We start from the raw sequence: 15,803 nt of genomic DNA, 5'->3' as shown, positions 1-15,803 counted from the left end.
GCCTGAATAGAACAGAAAGGCAGGAGAATTTGCTCTCTTGGCCTGAACACTTGAGCTAGAACGTTGGTCTCCTCTTCTCTGTGGACTAGAACTTACACCATCGGCTCTCCTGGGTCTCCAGTTTAAAGGTGGCAGATCATGGGACTTCTTGGCCTCCATAATTACATGAGCCAATTCTTGATAACAAATCTATATCCATCAGTCTATGTGTTCTGTCTATCTACCTGTCAGTCTATCGACCAATCCAGCCATCCATCTGTCATCTGTCTATCTTACTGGTTCTGTTTCTCTCAAGAACCCTGACTAGCGAAAGTGATGAGCCCAACTTCTTGTTGGGGATCCCCAGATATCAACGGGCAGAGTATCTCCTTCTGGCACCTTCAGTTTCTCCAGAAATGAACCTTTCCATTTCCATCCTAAGGGATTGCGAGGGCTGTGGACTTGCCAGGAGGGAAGGGAGCAGAGGCCCCCGCAGTTCACAATGTAGTGTTTCCCTTAAACACAGCCCCACTTTCAGCTGGGATCCCACCCTTTCCTCCCCTGAGCTTTGTGCCCTCAAGACTGGACAGGTGTGGTTTCACCACACAATCATTTGGGGTCTCCTGAGGGAGGTGGGAGGAGGGGTGTGGTCTGCTTGAGCAGGTGAGGGAAATGGATTGGGGTGCTAGCTGGTAACTGTATACTGACTTTCATTTTTAGAGGCAGAATCTCACTCTGTTGCCCAAGTTAGAGTGTAGAGGCATGATAACAGCTCACTGCAGCCTCAAATTCCTAGGCTCAAGCAGTCTACCTGCCTCAGCTTCTTAAGTGGCTGGGACTACAGGCACACACAACCATGTCCAGCTAATTTATTTTTTGTAGAGATGGGGGTCTCCTATGTTGACCAGATTGGTCTTGAACTCCTGGGTTCAAGTGATCCTCCTGCCTCAGCCTCCCAAAATGTTGGGATTGCAGGTGTGAGCCACTGTGCCCAGCCAGTATACTGACTTTCAGTCAACCTCATGCTTTCAGTGCCAGTTCTTCTTGGTGCCTGATGTTTGCAAACCCAGGATTTATTGGAGAGTCTCTGTTCTCGATGCCCACCCTGCCCCTCCACTTTCCCACACCCCCTTCAGCTTTACCATACACTGTCCTCAACTCTTCTGAGGCTGCTCCCAAGTGTTGGGTGCTTTGATCCTGTCTGCCATTGCCTGAGGTCATGTTCTCTCCATCCCTGTGGGTTAACAGCTTTTATTTTGTTCATTCCCTTACTGTCATTTTCATAGAGTTTAGGAGGTAGGGAGGAGATAGAGGCGGGAAGTTATTCTATCACATTTGTCCAGAGTCCGCCCTGTTTTGGGGCATCAGTGGGCGGAGCTGGGAAGCCATGGTGGCTGCTGAGATTTGGAAGGACAAGACCAGGAGGAAGGAAGGACGATGCTTAGGGATGGGGCTCAGGTGCGGGGTTCAGGTAGCCCGTGCGTGGTGAGGAAAGGGGGCAAATGAGGAGAGTGTGGTAGATGGTAGTGTGTCCTGTTTGTTTTGATGGTGGGTCAAAAGAGGGAGGTGAGGAACGGGTGGAGAGGATTTGGCCCCACTTTGAATGCAGGGCAAGGGGAAACCAGCATCTCGGATGTGCCTCAGTTTGTGCAGGGCTAAGTGGGACCTAGAACAGGAGGGGCAGACTTGGACAGGAGGACAGTGAGCTCAACTGGGGACCTCTGGAGTTTGCAGTGAATATGCAGGGTCCTGGGTGTGACGCTTGGGTTGTTTATCTGGCCTAGGGCAAGTGACCAGCAGGCACATGCCTCCAATCCAGCCAGGCTGCAGGTGTTAAAAATCTCTGTAGTCACATTTTCTGGCTTCTCTGAACAGCGCCTGTAGGTGCTCACACATGTACACCTGCATGCATATATATATACACACACACACACACACACACACACGTGTATACATTTATATACATATATTTAGATATATTTATGTATATACATATATTTATATATTTTTATATTTAAATATATTTATATATTATATATGTATGCACACACATGCACACAGATGTACACACACATATGCACATATACATATGAGCACACATACCCTGCAACTTAGACCTTTCCTTTCAGAGCTACCCCTGACTGAGACTTCCTTGCCATGTTAAAAATGAGCATCTCTTTTAGAGTAGTGTAATAGAACGTGGCACTTCTTGATAAAAATAGAATTCTTTGACTTCTGCCCAGGCTGCCTGGTAGGCAGGCTCACAGCCTTGTTCTTTCTCAGCTTTCCACGTTATTAATTTTTAGTGCCAAAAGACAGTTTTGCTGCTCCAGGCCTCCAGCCAACCTCTACTAGGTTGGAAGTCCCTTCTCAGCCTAATTCCCATTAGCACAAGGCTTGGAGAAGCCCCTTCCTCACTCTGATCCCGCTGCCTGGAGCTGGCAGATCCGCTCCTCACCCAGCAGCCAAGACTCATTCTTCTGGTTTAGAAGGGTCCGTCCTGACAGCTATCTCCGCTGGGCAGCCCAGGGCTTCTCTGGACACAGGACCCTGCCAATGTATTACGGTGGCACCAGATAGACACAGCTTCACCCAGCGATCTGCCGGTACTACTCTCTCTTCCTCCAGTCCTGGGCTTCTTCGTGTCTAAACCACGTGGAGAACAAGAGAACTAGGATCAGCTCTTTTGGAGATAAAAGTCACCTTCCAGCCTGGAGTCAGTGGCGTAGTCTCAGCCCGGGTCTGGAGACAGGGAGAAGGCTGCCGTGCCCGCCAGCCCCATCCAGCCCCAGCTGGCAGCAGTGTGAAATCGTGCTTGCTAAAATGAGCCTGCTTTTGGCCTGGATGTGTGTTTCCCAACAATTCAGAGACCTAGAGAATGGGAAAGGCAAACATTGTATTCCCACTTCCCTCGGCAAAAAGAGAACGGTGCCGCAGCCACAGGCAAGGCGCAGCCACAGGCAAGGCGGGTTAGAAAACCTGTTTGCTGGCAGATTATTGTCTGTAACTTGCCTCCTTAGTTCTTACAACACTCTCTCCTTCCCCCTCCTCCCCTCCCATGGTCCAACCCTGAGGGTCCCACAAGCAGCTGGGAGGCCTCCGATGTTATCTCAGAGCTCCTGATCTGCTGACATTTGAAAATCTTCTGGCTATAACTTGCTCATTTAGCAGCTGCTGTTCTGCAGGACTGAATCCTCCTAAATGAGACCCTACACAGAAAAGTACAAAGTAAACAGCCATCGCCTGAGTCCCCCGAGCCAGAGATAGCCTTTGGGTACATTTTGCAATATTTTGTTTTGTTTGCTCTCAGCCTGGACTTGCCCCCCTTTTTAGCACAGTCAAGTTCTACTACATATACTTAAAAAAATTCCTTGTTCTTTTTGTTTGGCATTACATCCTAAGCATTTCCCTGCATCATCCAACCTCTATGGGATGTCATTTTTCACATACACACAGCGTCCTCTGGTGTGGTTGTATGACACGTCACTTAACTATTCCGCACCCAAAGCCTCCCCTTTTCCAAACTCTTCCTTGGGATCTCCTGAAGGTAACAGCAAGATCGGAGCAGCGCTGGATGGATCCTACTCTCAGTCCCCTGTCTGGGAACGACCCTGAACCTTAACAGGGATGTTAGCTTCCTAGGGCTGCTGTAACAAATCCCACAAACTGAGTGCCTTCAAACATTGTCTGGTAGTTCTGGAGGTCAAAGGTGCAGAATGAGTTTTACTGGGCTGGAACCAAGGTAGGGCCGTGCTCTCTCCTGAGGCTGTAGGAGAGAATCTGCTTCCTGGCCTTTTCTAGCTTGGAGAGCTGCATTCCTTGGCCCATGGTCCCCTTTCCTCCTCTTCGAGGCCAGCAGCGTAGCATCCTCAGATCTCCCTCTGCTTTCATCTTCACGTTGCCTTTCCTTTTCCGCAGTCAGATGTCCCTCTGTCCCTCTTATAAGGACACTTGTGTGATGACATTTAGGGCCTATGTCAGCGATCCAGGATCATATATAGATCTAGAACTTAATTTTTTTTTTAGATGTGGTCTCACTCTGTCACCCAGCTTGGAGTGCAGTAGCACCATTTCGGTTCACTTCAACCTCCGCCTCCTGGGTTCAAGCGATTCTCCTGCCTCAGCCTCCCAAGTAGCTGAGATTACAGGTGTGCACCACCACCTCCAGCTAACTTTTTTGTATTTTTAGTAGAGACAGGGTTTTGCCATGTAGGCCAGGCTGGTCTCGAACTGCTGACCTCAGGTGATCTGCCTCGGCCTCCCAAAGTGCTGGGATTACAGGCATGAGCCACCGTGCCTGGCCTCAAGATCTATAACTTAATCTTAAGCAGTGTCTGTGAAGTTTATTTTGCCACATGAAGTAACACTCATAGGTTCCAGAGACAAAGACCTGGATAGATCTGTGGGGACATCGTGCAGCAGACCACACCAACCCAGGGGTCTAACCCTGAACCTTGAGGCTAGTGAGTGTGCCCTTGGCCCCTCTCTGCTCCGTCCCCTGATGTTTACTTGTGGAGTACCCGTGCTGAATGCTCGGCTAGATTTCCTTCTGAGTGCAAGAAGAATGTGACTGCTGTTTCAGCTTGCAAATCTCACAGTGAATTTGTCTTGGGCCCCTGGTAACCTGCAGCTATACAGGAAAGGAAATTCTGGAAAATGTATTTCTAGCTTAGCTAAATTGACCCAGCACAAATCCACACAAAAGCACAGACCTCTGTGTTTTTAGGTTAAGAAATGGAGTAGCTTCTGGGCTGAGGTATTCTCCCACTCTTCATTCAGACACCTTTCCTCTCAGATGGTCTCTGAGGCCTCTCACAAAAAGTCCCTGTGGCCTCAGCAGCTGGACCTGATTGCTGTTGGCTCACTTCTTCTCAGGAGCTTTTCTGTGGTTGAGATGATTTCTTATTCTATACTTGTTTAAAGTTACATTATTCTTTTTTTTTTTTTTTGAGACAGAGTCTCGCTCTGTCACCCAGGCTGGAGTGCAATGGCACGATCTCGGCTCACTGCAAGCTCCACCTCCCGGGTTCACGCCATTCTCCTGCCTCAGCCTCCGAAGTAGCTGGGACTACAGGCACCTGCCACCACGCCCTGCTAATTTTTTGTATTTTTAGTAGAGACGGGGTTTCACTGTGTTAGCCAGGATGGTCTCCATCTCCTGACCTCGTGATCTGTCCGCCTCAGCCTCCCAAAGTGCTGGGATTACAGGCGTTATCGGGAGAACCCGCTCCCAATGTTTAACGTGGGTTCTTTACTATTTCCTAAGTGTCTCCACTGGGTTGAGAAATAAAGGGAAAGAGCACAAGAGAGAGAAATTTAAAGCTGGGTGTCCGCGGGAGACAGCACATGTGGGCAGGATCCGTGATGTTTCCCCAGCTGTAAAACCAGCAAGTTTTATTAGCGATTTTCAAAAGGGGAGGGAGTGCACAAATAGGGTGTGGGTCAGAGATCACATACTTCACAAGGTAATAAAATATCACAAAGCAAATGGAGGCAGGGCGAGATCACAGGACCACTGGATGAGGTGAAATTAAAATTGCTAATGAAGTTTCGGGCACACATTGTCATTGATAACATCTTATCAGGAAACAGGGTTTGAGAGCAGACAACCTCTGACCAAAATTGATTAGGCGGGAATTTTCCTCCACCTAATAAGCCTGGGAGCGCTACAGGAGACCGAGGCTTATTTCATCCCTTGGGCTTTAACCATAAAAGACGGACGCCTTAAAAGGGGCCGTCTATAAGCCTACCTTCAGGGCGCATTGTCTTTCTCAGGGATGTTCCTTGCTGAGAAGAAGAATTCAGCAATATTTCTCCTATTTGCTTTTGAAAGAGGAGAAATATAGCTCTGTTCTGTCCGGCTCACCAGCAGCCAGTTCAAAGTTACCTCTCGTGTTACCTGAACATCACTGTTATCCTGTTCTTTTTTTTAAAGATACCCAGATTTCATATTGTTCAAACATACATGCTCTACAAACGATTTGTGCAGTTGACACAATCATCACAGGGTCCTGAGGTGACATTCATCCTCCTCAGCTTACAAAGAAGAAGACAGGATTAAGAGGTTAAAGTAAAGACAGGCATAGGAAATCACAAGGATATTCATTGGGGAAGTGATAAGTGTCCATGAAATCTTCACAATTTATGTTCAGAGATTACAGTAAAGACAGGTGTAAGAAATTATAAAAGTATTAATTTGGCCTCCGTTCGGGGTCCTTGACTTCATGCAACAGGCGTGAGCCACCGTGTCTGGTTACATTATTCTTATATAAAAAACAAATACTCATCTGGGGAAAGAAATCATTAGCCATTTTCCTGTTTTTGCCAGATGCACAACAGGTGGAGGTGACTGAAAGCAAAAGTGGAAGTCATGATGGGTGATCACTAGTGCTGTCCGGTGAAATCAATCACAAAGGTAATTTTCCACTTTTACTGAATAAGCGTGCTATTCTACAATAAACTCCCTAACAAATGTAGCTTTTCAAGGTCCTTAGGACTGTTACCTTTCAATATTACTGGGAAGTTCTTTGCTCTTCTTAGCAGACTGCAAAACTCAACTCTGTGATGACAAGATACGGAATAAATGCATATTAACTGAAATTCTAGGCTCACACCTATGTGAGCTTTTCTGTCTCTAACAAGATGTCAGGGCCGGTTCAGGGAGTTCATCTCCAGCCACCTGTGCTAATCATTGCCCATCCTTTCCAAGTATCTAATGACACTCCCAACCAAGGTCTCTATAATTTCCAGCCAAAAATGAGTTACAACATATGGAACACCTAATTTTCTGTTTCCATTCTAGTTATTTTATTCTTATGAGCTTGTGGGCTCCATCTACCCAGCCTCTGGGCAAATGCTCATCTGACTTCCATAGACACACAGCAAGCAGACAGCTACACAAAGAAGAAGAGGGAGAATATTTACCAGCCATGGAACATCTGCTGTGCGCTTATATCTCGTATGCATTGTCTCTAATTATCAAAAGAAGGTATTATTATTATTATTATTCCCCATTCACTGATGACAAACTGAAGATCAGGTTGGTTAAATATTTGTCCAACATTAACTTAGCATTTGGGCATCATAGTTGGATTAAAACTCGGGCCTGCTCATCTCCAAAAACACCCTAAGCCTTACCACACTCATGGGACATGGTTGCAGCTGCAGATTCTGAAAGGAAAATTAAAACTTGGGAACCCAATTCACTATGCCAAAAAGGCAAAAAAAAAAAAAAAAAGCTGAAAGCTGAGTCATGCAAGAAGCTGCCTTTCCTTTTGCACCTAAGTAGATCGCTACAAATAAAAGGTTAAATAGCTCCACAGGTAGCTACTCTATGTTCACCTTATCTTACGTAAACTGCTGATTTGCTGAGCCTGAGACAAATACATAATTGACTATCCCCTACCTGCTCCTTTTCCTTTGTAACATGGGGATTCAGTCATGTGACCATATCCTGCCTTTCTCCCCTCCAGCCTGCTTTTCCATTTTAAATATCAAAGCCCTCAAAATCATCTTTGGAGAAAGGCACAGACTAGAGACTGTTGCTGTAATTTCGTGGTTTTTTTTTTTTTTAATTTTTTTTTTTTACACTTCCAGGCATGTCCTTAACCTTGGCACAACAAATCTCTAAATGGATTGAGACCTGTCTCAGATACTTTTTGGTTTACAAGATGGAGGCTGAAATTAATGAGAAAGATCCTCACTCAATTCACAGAGGAGCAGAGTGGGAAAAGGACTTAGTGAGATTGCCCTGAACACAGGAGAAAACCGAAGCACAGAGAGTGGATGGCCAAGTCCAAGGTCACACAGCCAAGTCCATCCGAGCAGCACAGGATCCAGGTTTCCTGCCCCAGTGCTCTTTTTGCAGCCGGTTCCACCTGTTTTCATACTATCTCGGTTCACCTTCCAGCTACACGCCTGCAATCAGAAACAGGAAGTCTGAGAGTGTGTGTGGAGCCAAAGAGGGGACAGCAGTGGTGTGGTCAGTTTCATGCCTTGTGATTATTTATTTTCTCTCTTTCTTTTTGGACTTTAATCTTAAGTGGACAGCAATTTGAAATAATACCAGCACCTTGTTGGATTGTGCTGTTTGGGGGGGTGACACAGAGTGTTTTAAAAGGCAGAGCAGGTTAAGAACTTTTCATAAAGAATCAATTGAGAAAAAAATAAAATAGAAACAAAATGTCCCACACTTGGGCTGAGCACCAAACAATGTTTTTTTTTTTTTTTTGAGACTGAGTCTTACTCTGTCACTCAGGCTAGAGTGCAGTGGCACGATCTCGGCTCACTGCAGCCTTCGCCTCCTGGGTTCAAGTGATTCTTCTGCCTCAGCCTCCCAAGTAGCTGGGATTACAGGTACACACCACCACACCAGGCTAATTTTTGTATTTTTAGTAGAGATGGGGTTTCACCATGTTGGCCAGGCTGGTCTTGAACTCCTGACCAAGCGATCCACCTGCTTCAGCCACCCATAGTGTGGGGATTACAGGCATGAGTCATGGCACCTGGCCTCAAACAAGCTTTTTAATTGCATTCAGAAGTGCACCAACTAGGCACAGACCTCTGGCATGGGGACAGAATGGGAGGTTCTTGGTGTCTGACCTGGTCTTGCAGAAATCAGGGAGTTGCAGGGACCAGGCAGCCGCTGTGCATCGGATAGGAGTTTCAGCAGCAGGCAAAAGACAGCCCGCCAGTGTAGCTGAAATAAGAAGCACTTATTTTTATCCCTGAACAGAAGCTTCCAGCACTGGTTCATCAGGTCAGGGCACTGAGCTGGCATCCCCATTTATACAGTTTTCCTTTCCTTCGCCTTTGTAAGATGCCTGGCACAGCTCTGAGCATCAAATATCTGTGCCATGTGGGAGCACACGAGGGGACAAGTGGGGAACAGGGTCTCCTCCGTCCTCTGTCCCCAGGCTGGCTTCTCTCGTGGTAGAAGGACCCCCACAGCACCAGGCCTCACAACTACCCTGCTGGTAAACTGCAGGTGCTGTCAAGGATTCCTGCCTTTGTATACTGCCTTCCTATATGAAATGTTCCTTGGCAGCTGGACGGCTGTTTGCTTACTGTACGCACCGCCCTGCTGCCTCTTGGTTGCACCGGTGAGCTATTGCTCCGTGACAAGCCACACCGACATGTAGCGAGCACTTACTGTCGCCCACGTGTCTCAAGTCAGGTGAGTGTTTCTGCCAGTCGGGGCCTGGCTTGGCCCACCTTGGCTGGGCTTGCCCTGGTGCCTGGGGTCAGCTAGACAGTTCGGCAGGGGACCAGCTGCTCTAGAAGAGCCTGGACAGGATGAATTGGTTCTCCTTCCATGTGCATCTTGCATCCCTCCAGCCAAGGATTTGAACCAAGGTCTCATCTGACTCCAAATGCACCAAGAGGATGGAGCCCAGAGTGACACAGAGGAAGAGGTCCCTGGATGGATGCATGGGGAAGGTGAGGCCTGGAGAGCTGATGTGCTTGAGATCACCAGGCTCTTCTGACCCTGGGGGACCTTCTCCTATGATGGCCCTGCTGATCCAGTCCCAGCAGGCAATTTCCGCAAAAGCCGCTTACAGTGAACACACCTGATAGCAATCACTTAAGCATCCCCTGAGAATGACCCTTGTGGCAGGTGCAGGTGAATGTGGTTTGGAGTTCTGAGCTAATGAATCTGGGAGTGGCCAACCTGGAGATTCATTCTGATTCCTTATCTATGAGGAACATCTGAGCTCCTGTCCGGTCCTGTGCAACACAGACAGTACAGGGGATCAAGGCCCCTTGTTCTGGGTTAGGTAAATGTTGCCAGATGGAGGCTGTTGGGGGAGGGTGCTAAGTGAAGACGCTATATACGCTGCATGCTTTTTGCAAGTTGTGTGGCTCTCCTGCCCAGCCTGCCACTGCTAGATGCTCTCCCCTGCATGTAAGCCCCAGTAAAACTCCGCATCTCCTTCACCAGTCCTGGGTCCCTTCTTCAGCCTCTCGAACCTGCTGCCATCCCCATTGGAGTAGACAGGGGTTCGGCATAACAGCAGTCACCAGCTAGGGAAAGGCATGGCATTTGGAGCTCCCTACATGGGCTTGACTCTAACATGGAGGGAAAGAAAATAGACTCTGGGCCGGGCGTGGTGGCTCATGCCTGTGATCCCAGCCCTTTGGGAGGCAGAGGCGGGGGGATCACAAGGTCAGGAGATCGAGACCATCCTGGCTAACATTATCCTGAGGCAGGAGAATGGCGTGAACCCGGGAGGCAGAGCTTGCAGTGAGCCGAGATCGCGCCACTTTACTCTAGCCTGGGTGACAGAGCAAGACTCCGTCTCAAAAAAAAAAAAAAAAAAAAAAAAAAAAAACCCACAATAAAAAAGAGAAAAAAGAAAACAGATTCTGCCCTGCTCAATAAAGCCCCCACTGGGCCTCCCATCCTGGACTGTGGACAAAGCATATTTTTTTCCTATGAGGTCTTTACAAGTGGGTTCATGTCACTGCACATAGGTTCTTATCTGGGGTTGGTAGATTCGACTCAATTCCACAGGTTTACTGGGTGTTGCCTCCCATGCTTGGGGCCAGGAGGATGCAGGGATATGGGGTTGCCACCATACCCACTCTTCTTATGATCACAGCACGTCATTGCACCCCGTTGGGGCCTGGCACCCTGCTCTGGCACTTTGCCTCTATCATCTCCTTTAACCTCTGAGCTCTGTGAGGAAGGCATTACTACTATCCCTAGAATACAGACAGGAAAATTGAGTTGGATCGAGGCTCAGAGAGGTTAAGTCACTTACCCAAGGTCACAAAGCTAGAGAGTGGCAGGCCAGCATCCAAGGCCAGAAACACGAGCTCCCTCTGATCCAAATGGTGACTATATTTGATCAGTGCTGAGAGAACTCTCCAAAAGATCTTTATCAACTGTCATCTCTTCATTGCCCAGGCCCAGATGGGGAGCCACTTGGCTGAGGTCCCACTGAGATTTAGGGGCAGGACCCCTGATGTGAGGTGGAATGCCTGGTTATGCTGTTCCACCCTCCACCAGTCACTCCTGACTGGGCATGGACACTTAGTGTGCCCCATCCTGTGTGCAACGCAGTGTGGGAAGGGGATCAAGGACCTTGGCTAATCCCAGGCATTTCCCCAGAATGTCCCAGGTGTGGACTCCTTGAGAGGTACTGGGAGGCAGGCTGGTGTCCCACAGGCCTTGGTTCCATCCCAGCTGTGCTGTGCTAAGCTGAAACTCTTTGGGCAGCTTGTTTCACCTCCTGAGCCTTCTTTTTCTGAACTGTTAAATGGGATGGTTCGACCTCTGCTTGGGTTTTGGTGAAGATTAAATGAGATACTAGCTGTAAACCATTTCATCCAGGGTCTGGTATAGAGGAAGCACGCACGTGATAAATGAAAGCTCTATTGAGTATGATGATTGATCTCCCCGGGTGTCGTTGGGCTCTCACGGCAGGAACAGTGCCTCACTCATAACTGATGCCCAGTACATATCGGGTGGATGCAATGTCCAATGAGACAGGTATTCATGTTCAGTTTTACAGAGAAGGAGACAGGGGCCAGAAAAGGAAGGAAGTGCCCAGGTCAGCCAGCTAGTAAGAGGCAGAGTTGAAATTTGAACCGGGTTCTGGCTGGCTGCAGCTCCACTGCTCCACTACTGCACGGTCTGAGAGCCACAGGCACCTTGTATTGTAGTCAGGCAGGCAGGGAGCTGGCTTCTTGCTGTCCTGCTGGATCCTGCCCTGGTGTGGCCCTCCCTGGTACCAGGGGTGGGGCTGGAGGGCAGGGCACAGAGAGAGATCTCCTGGGAAATGTACCATCTGCACAAAGGGCATCTGCTGGGCACTCAGCTGAAAGCTGTCTGCAAACATCACTTCCTGCCTGCTTCCCTGGGGGCTCGAAGCTCAGGAGGGGGTGATGGCCCATGTCTGCACGTGGTGAGGCCCCTGCTGGGTATTGTACCACACCTTCATCGTGCTCAGGGTGGCCAGTGGAGGCCCTTCCCAGACTTGAGCTCTGGTCACAAGCCCAACCCCCTCCTTGCTCCTGTCTGGGCTCACCTGGAATCTCCTGCCCCACTCTATGGCCAGAGACCCCTTTGGAAGCCGAGGTCACCCCTACTACTCATGCCCCTCATTTGGAAATTTTCATAATCTACCTCTTGTTAATGATTTCATCCCATCTATAATGCTTTTCTATTTCTCGGAATTTTTCCTGATAGGCTATAACTGCTGCAAAGATAGAGAATTGCAATGATGAATATGCATTTCTGTATTTCCAAAAAGTTACCAGAATATCAAACTCATGATTTTGTCTATAGTTTTGATTAGATTCAAGCTATTTTTATATCATAAAACAACTTAAAATTTTTTATTTTTAGTTTTTGTGGGTGCAGAGTGACGTGTTTATGGGGTACCTGAGATGTTAGAATGAAGCTATTAAATGTGAGTGTGAAAGTTCACCTTTTTACAGATCATGGAAATTACAAGTGACATCCTGAAGTATGACCACAAGTGTTTCAAATTAAGCCTTCCTGCTAAGTTTCCAGAGGTGTGTGGCTTGGACGAGTGTTTCCAGAGTGGACCCTGGTCTACTGAGTGTCCTGCCTGTTGCTGGTTCTTTGCAGCAGTCCGTTGACCAACGCTGTCTACCGCTTGAGAGCCTCTGCAGGCCAGGGCTGCTCTTTGCACCATCCTACGTTACTATTCAATCTGCATAGAAGCCTGAAAAACAGGCCTTCTTTTCTCTCATTCACACATATGTGAAGAAGGCACAGCAAGTGAGAAAACGTGACCGAAAGCCATGCGGACATGTGGCCGCAGGGCCAAACCCGACTTCCATGGTGTGATCTGGCTACAGTTTGGAGCCCACGTATTTCAATAGTTATCCCCAGGCCTGACACGTCAAAGAGGCTCCAGAAATGTTTGCTGAGTGAGTGATGAATCAGCAATTTCTGATTTTCTCCCAAATTCAGAGAATAAGTGGCTTGTCTGCAGTCAACCAGGGCGTCCCTGACAGAGGTACAAGTAAAGCCCAGATCTCTGCATCTGTGGTTCAAGGCCTTTTGTACTACACACCACTGTCTCTTTGTCATCGTTAAAAACAGGGCTCAAGGGACATGTTTTCTAGCCTCAGTTCCCCATCTACAAAATGGGCCTCACGGTAATGGAATGTCTCTGCTTCACTCCAGCATCAACAAGCGGGGAATTCCCATGGATTCAATTCGACTTCTTTCCATGGGCGTGTTCTAAGCAGCCTCTTTGTTCCAGAAGCTGCCCTCAGCCAGAGTTGGATAAGCAATCCTCACTCCCCAGCCTCCTTTGGATAGGGCTGAAGACCCCACTGGGGTCGGAAGTGCAGAGGCAGACAGGTGTATGGAGTCACCTGTAAATTGATTCAAGTGAGCCAGGAAAGCAGCGAAGAAAAGAGAAACCTGAGTGACGATGTAGTGGAGGAACAGGGTTGGAAAGAGGCTGCTGGCTGTCTGGCTTCGCAGCTCTGGCTTCCTAATCAGCCTCGCTCTTGTCTCTGGTGTTCTCTGGCTCTTGTCCACCTGTCTGTCTCTCGTTGCCAGCTGTTGACTCATCTTTGCTGGAGCTGAGCTAGAATTCTGGTGTTTATAAGCCCGTAACTAGCTAAGCACTAGTTGATAACGTTGGAGTTAGTGGATAACCACAGGGCTGGGCTACTAAGCTGTTTCAGTTGAAAAATAAATAAATAAACAAACAAACAAACACCACACCCAGCACTTTTTGTATTTTTAGTAGAGACAGGGTTTCACATGTTAGCCAGGATGGACTCGATCTCCTGATCCCATGATCCACCCACCTTGGCCTCCCAAAGTGCTGGGATTACAGGCGTGAGCCACTGTGCCTGGCCACCTTTGTCCTGTTTTCTACAGGTTAGAAGCAAGGCACAAGTCATACCTACATTCAAGGACTGTGCAAAGGATAAACTGCAGGAGGTGAAGAACTTGAGAGCTATTTTAGAAGCTGCCTTCCACACTTTACAGTCCACTTTGCAGCTACACTGAGCTCTTAGCAACTCCCTGGGCCTGCTGAGCACCTCTTGCCTTTCTGCCTTTGCATATGCTGTTCCCTCTGCCTGGAATTCCATCTCTTCTGCCTTTGCCCACCTCCTCCTAAGGCCTCTGCTTAGATGCAATTTCTTTGGGCTTTTATTAGCAGCATCCAAATCTGTGCTGGTTTCTTCTAATGCTTACTCTGCATCGTAATTTTTCTGTTTACTTGTTAATCCCCTCCCACTCCTGCCAGTACCTAAAGTAAAATCTACACAGGGCTTGGCACATTGTGGATGCTCAATGAAGATTTGTTAAATGAGTGAATGATTGAATGAAATAAGCCCCAGCTTGGAACCCAGGGCTGTAATTTCCAGTTCTGGTCCCTCCTGCCCAGGCGCTGTCTAGGGGCGCATCTCTCCCAGGAGCCCCTGTATCATCTCAGTAACTAGACTAGTACCCAGTACCATATCAACTTCCTCGACTTTGAAATAATTTTCACATGCAATTCTCAGGTGCGCTTCCCTAGAACCTCTCTCGCTGTTCTTTGCCTTCCTCCTCTCCCTGCCTTGTATCTCCTTGGTCCTGCCAAAAATCGGAAGCTCATCATTAAACAAGGAGCTGCCTTACATTATCCCAGAGACTATAGATGTTAAATATTTGCTTCTATCTCAACTGAGGACTGACATAGTAAAGGCTCCTTGAGATGTTAGCTGTCAAGGAGGGGAATAAAAGTTTTTCATCTGCATGAGTAATTGTTTCCTGTTTTATCCAGAGAGACAACAGATTTACATCCCAGACACATTCACACTGGGCCAAGAGCAGCTGCCATTGCAGATTCCAGTCACGTCCTTTTTTTCCCTCCTTCTCCTTCTTGGAGTTACAACAGAAGCTGGGGAGGTGAGAGTGCAGGTGAGAGAGGAGGGGGGCTCTGGAACATGTAGCCTGTGAGGAGGGAAATCAGGGTGGTGCTTGGGTGGAGGTGGGAGCTGGGCCAGGGTCTTGGCTAGTCAGAAAGGCTGGCGAAGCGCGTACTGGGGAGGCAGAGGGCCTGTTTTCCTTCCTCTCTTTCCTTCACACCCACCTCAACCCACTGTCGAGTCCTGTGAGCTCTGAAATAGATCCTGCCTCCAGCGCCTTCTCACCTCTGTCTCCCCCATTCCAGTCCATGCCACCTCATCTCTTACTGGGACTTCCACAACAGCCACCCGAGTGGTCTTGGCTTCTGTTCTCAAATCGTGCAGTGCCTTCTCTGCGGAGCCACAAGACAGATCTTTTTAATCTGCTCTCCTTGGTTTCTCACAGCCCTTGGAATGAAACCTCGGCCTGCAGCCCTGTGTGACCTGCTGCCTGTCCTTACCTCTTAACCTCATCTAAGATCCCCCTCCCCTCCTCATACCGGCCTTTCTGTTTCTCAGACACTCCAAGCTTGTTCTGCTCTTGGACCTTCACGCTGTCTTTCTGTCTTCTGAGAGTCTGTGCCCCCTCTGCCAGATCATGCAGCTGGCTCTCTGCCTAAATACTCTCTTCCGAGGGGTCTTCCTTGGCCCTGTGGTCTGACATGGTACCCTCCTCCATCCCTCCAGCCCATTACAGTGCCATAACACTTTTATTGCCATCCAGATAACATCAGTTGGTTTTGTGCATCATCTGCCACCCCACTAGAAAGGACATGGATGAAGCAGGGAGGCACGTGCCTGTCTCATTCACCTGTGGATCTGCTGCATCCAGGACCATGCCGGCACAAAGTAGGAGCCCAAGGAATATTTATTGAAGAAATGAAAGGTGACAGAAGGCAGAAGGAGGGAGACTCCAAGAAGAGGTAAATTTGGTA

General features: G+C 48.3%; 1 protein-coding gene and 1 long non-coding RNA gene across 3 annotated transcripts in view; both read left to right on the top strand.

The window, feature by feature from the left end:
• The window catches only part of LOC105467464 (uncharacterized), a 44,792-nt gene extending 37,025 nt beyond the window's left edge, over window positions 1-7,767 (top strand). For both annotated transcript variants that reach the window (XR_003014888.2, XR_003014889.2), the window contains 3 exons: window positions 6,308-6,394; window positions 6,782-6,967; window positions 7,576-7,767. This is a non-coding gene — a long non-coding RNA (uncharacterized lncRNA). The remainder of the gene's footprint in view (window positions 1-6,307; window positions 6,395-6,781; window positions 6,968-7,575) is intronic.
• Window positions 7,768-7,979: 212 nt separating this feature from the next.
• On the top strand, window positions 7,980-14,734 carry LOC105467465 (uncharacterized). The gene is given in 5 exon segments (XM_071099647.1): window positions 7,980-9,417; window positions 12,424-12,531; window positions 12,533-12,640; window positions 12,642-12,687; window positions 12,690-14,734. Coding segments are annotated over 5 exon segments (426 nt in total). The 5' UTR covers window positions 7,980-9,363; the 3' UTR covers window positions 12,800-14,734.
• The last annotated feature ends 1,069 nt before the right edge of the window (window positions 14,735-15,803 follow it).

This window comes from Macaca nemestrina, chromosome 7 (assembly GCF_043159975.1).
Source record: "Macaca nemestrina isolate mMacNem1 chromosome 7, mMacNem.hap1, whole genome shotgun sequence".
Classification (NCBI taxonomy): Eukaryota; Metazoa; Chordata; class Mammalia; order Primates; family Cercopithecidae; genus Macaca; species Macaca nemestrina.
Note: the sequence above shows the minus strand (reverse complement) of the source record. Positions and strands in the feature narration are given on the sequence as shown.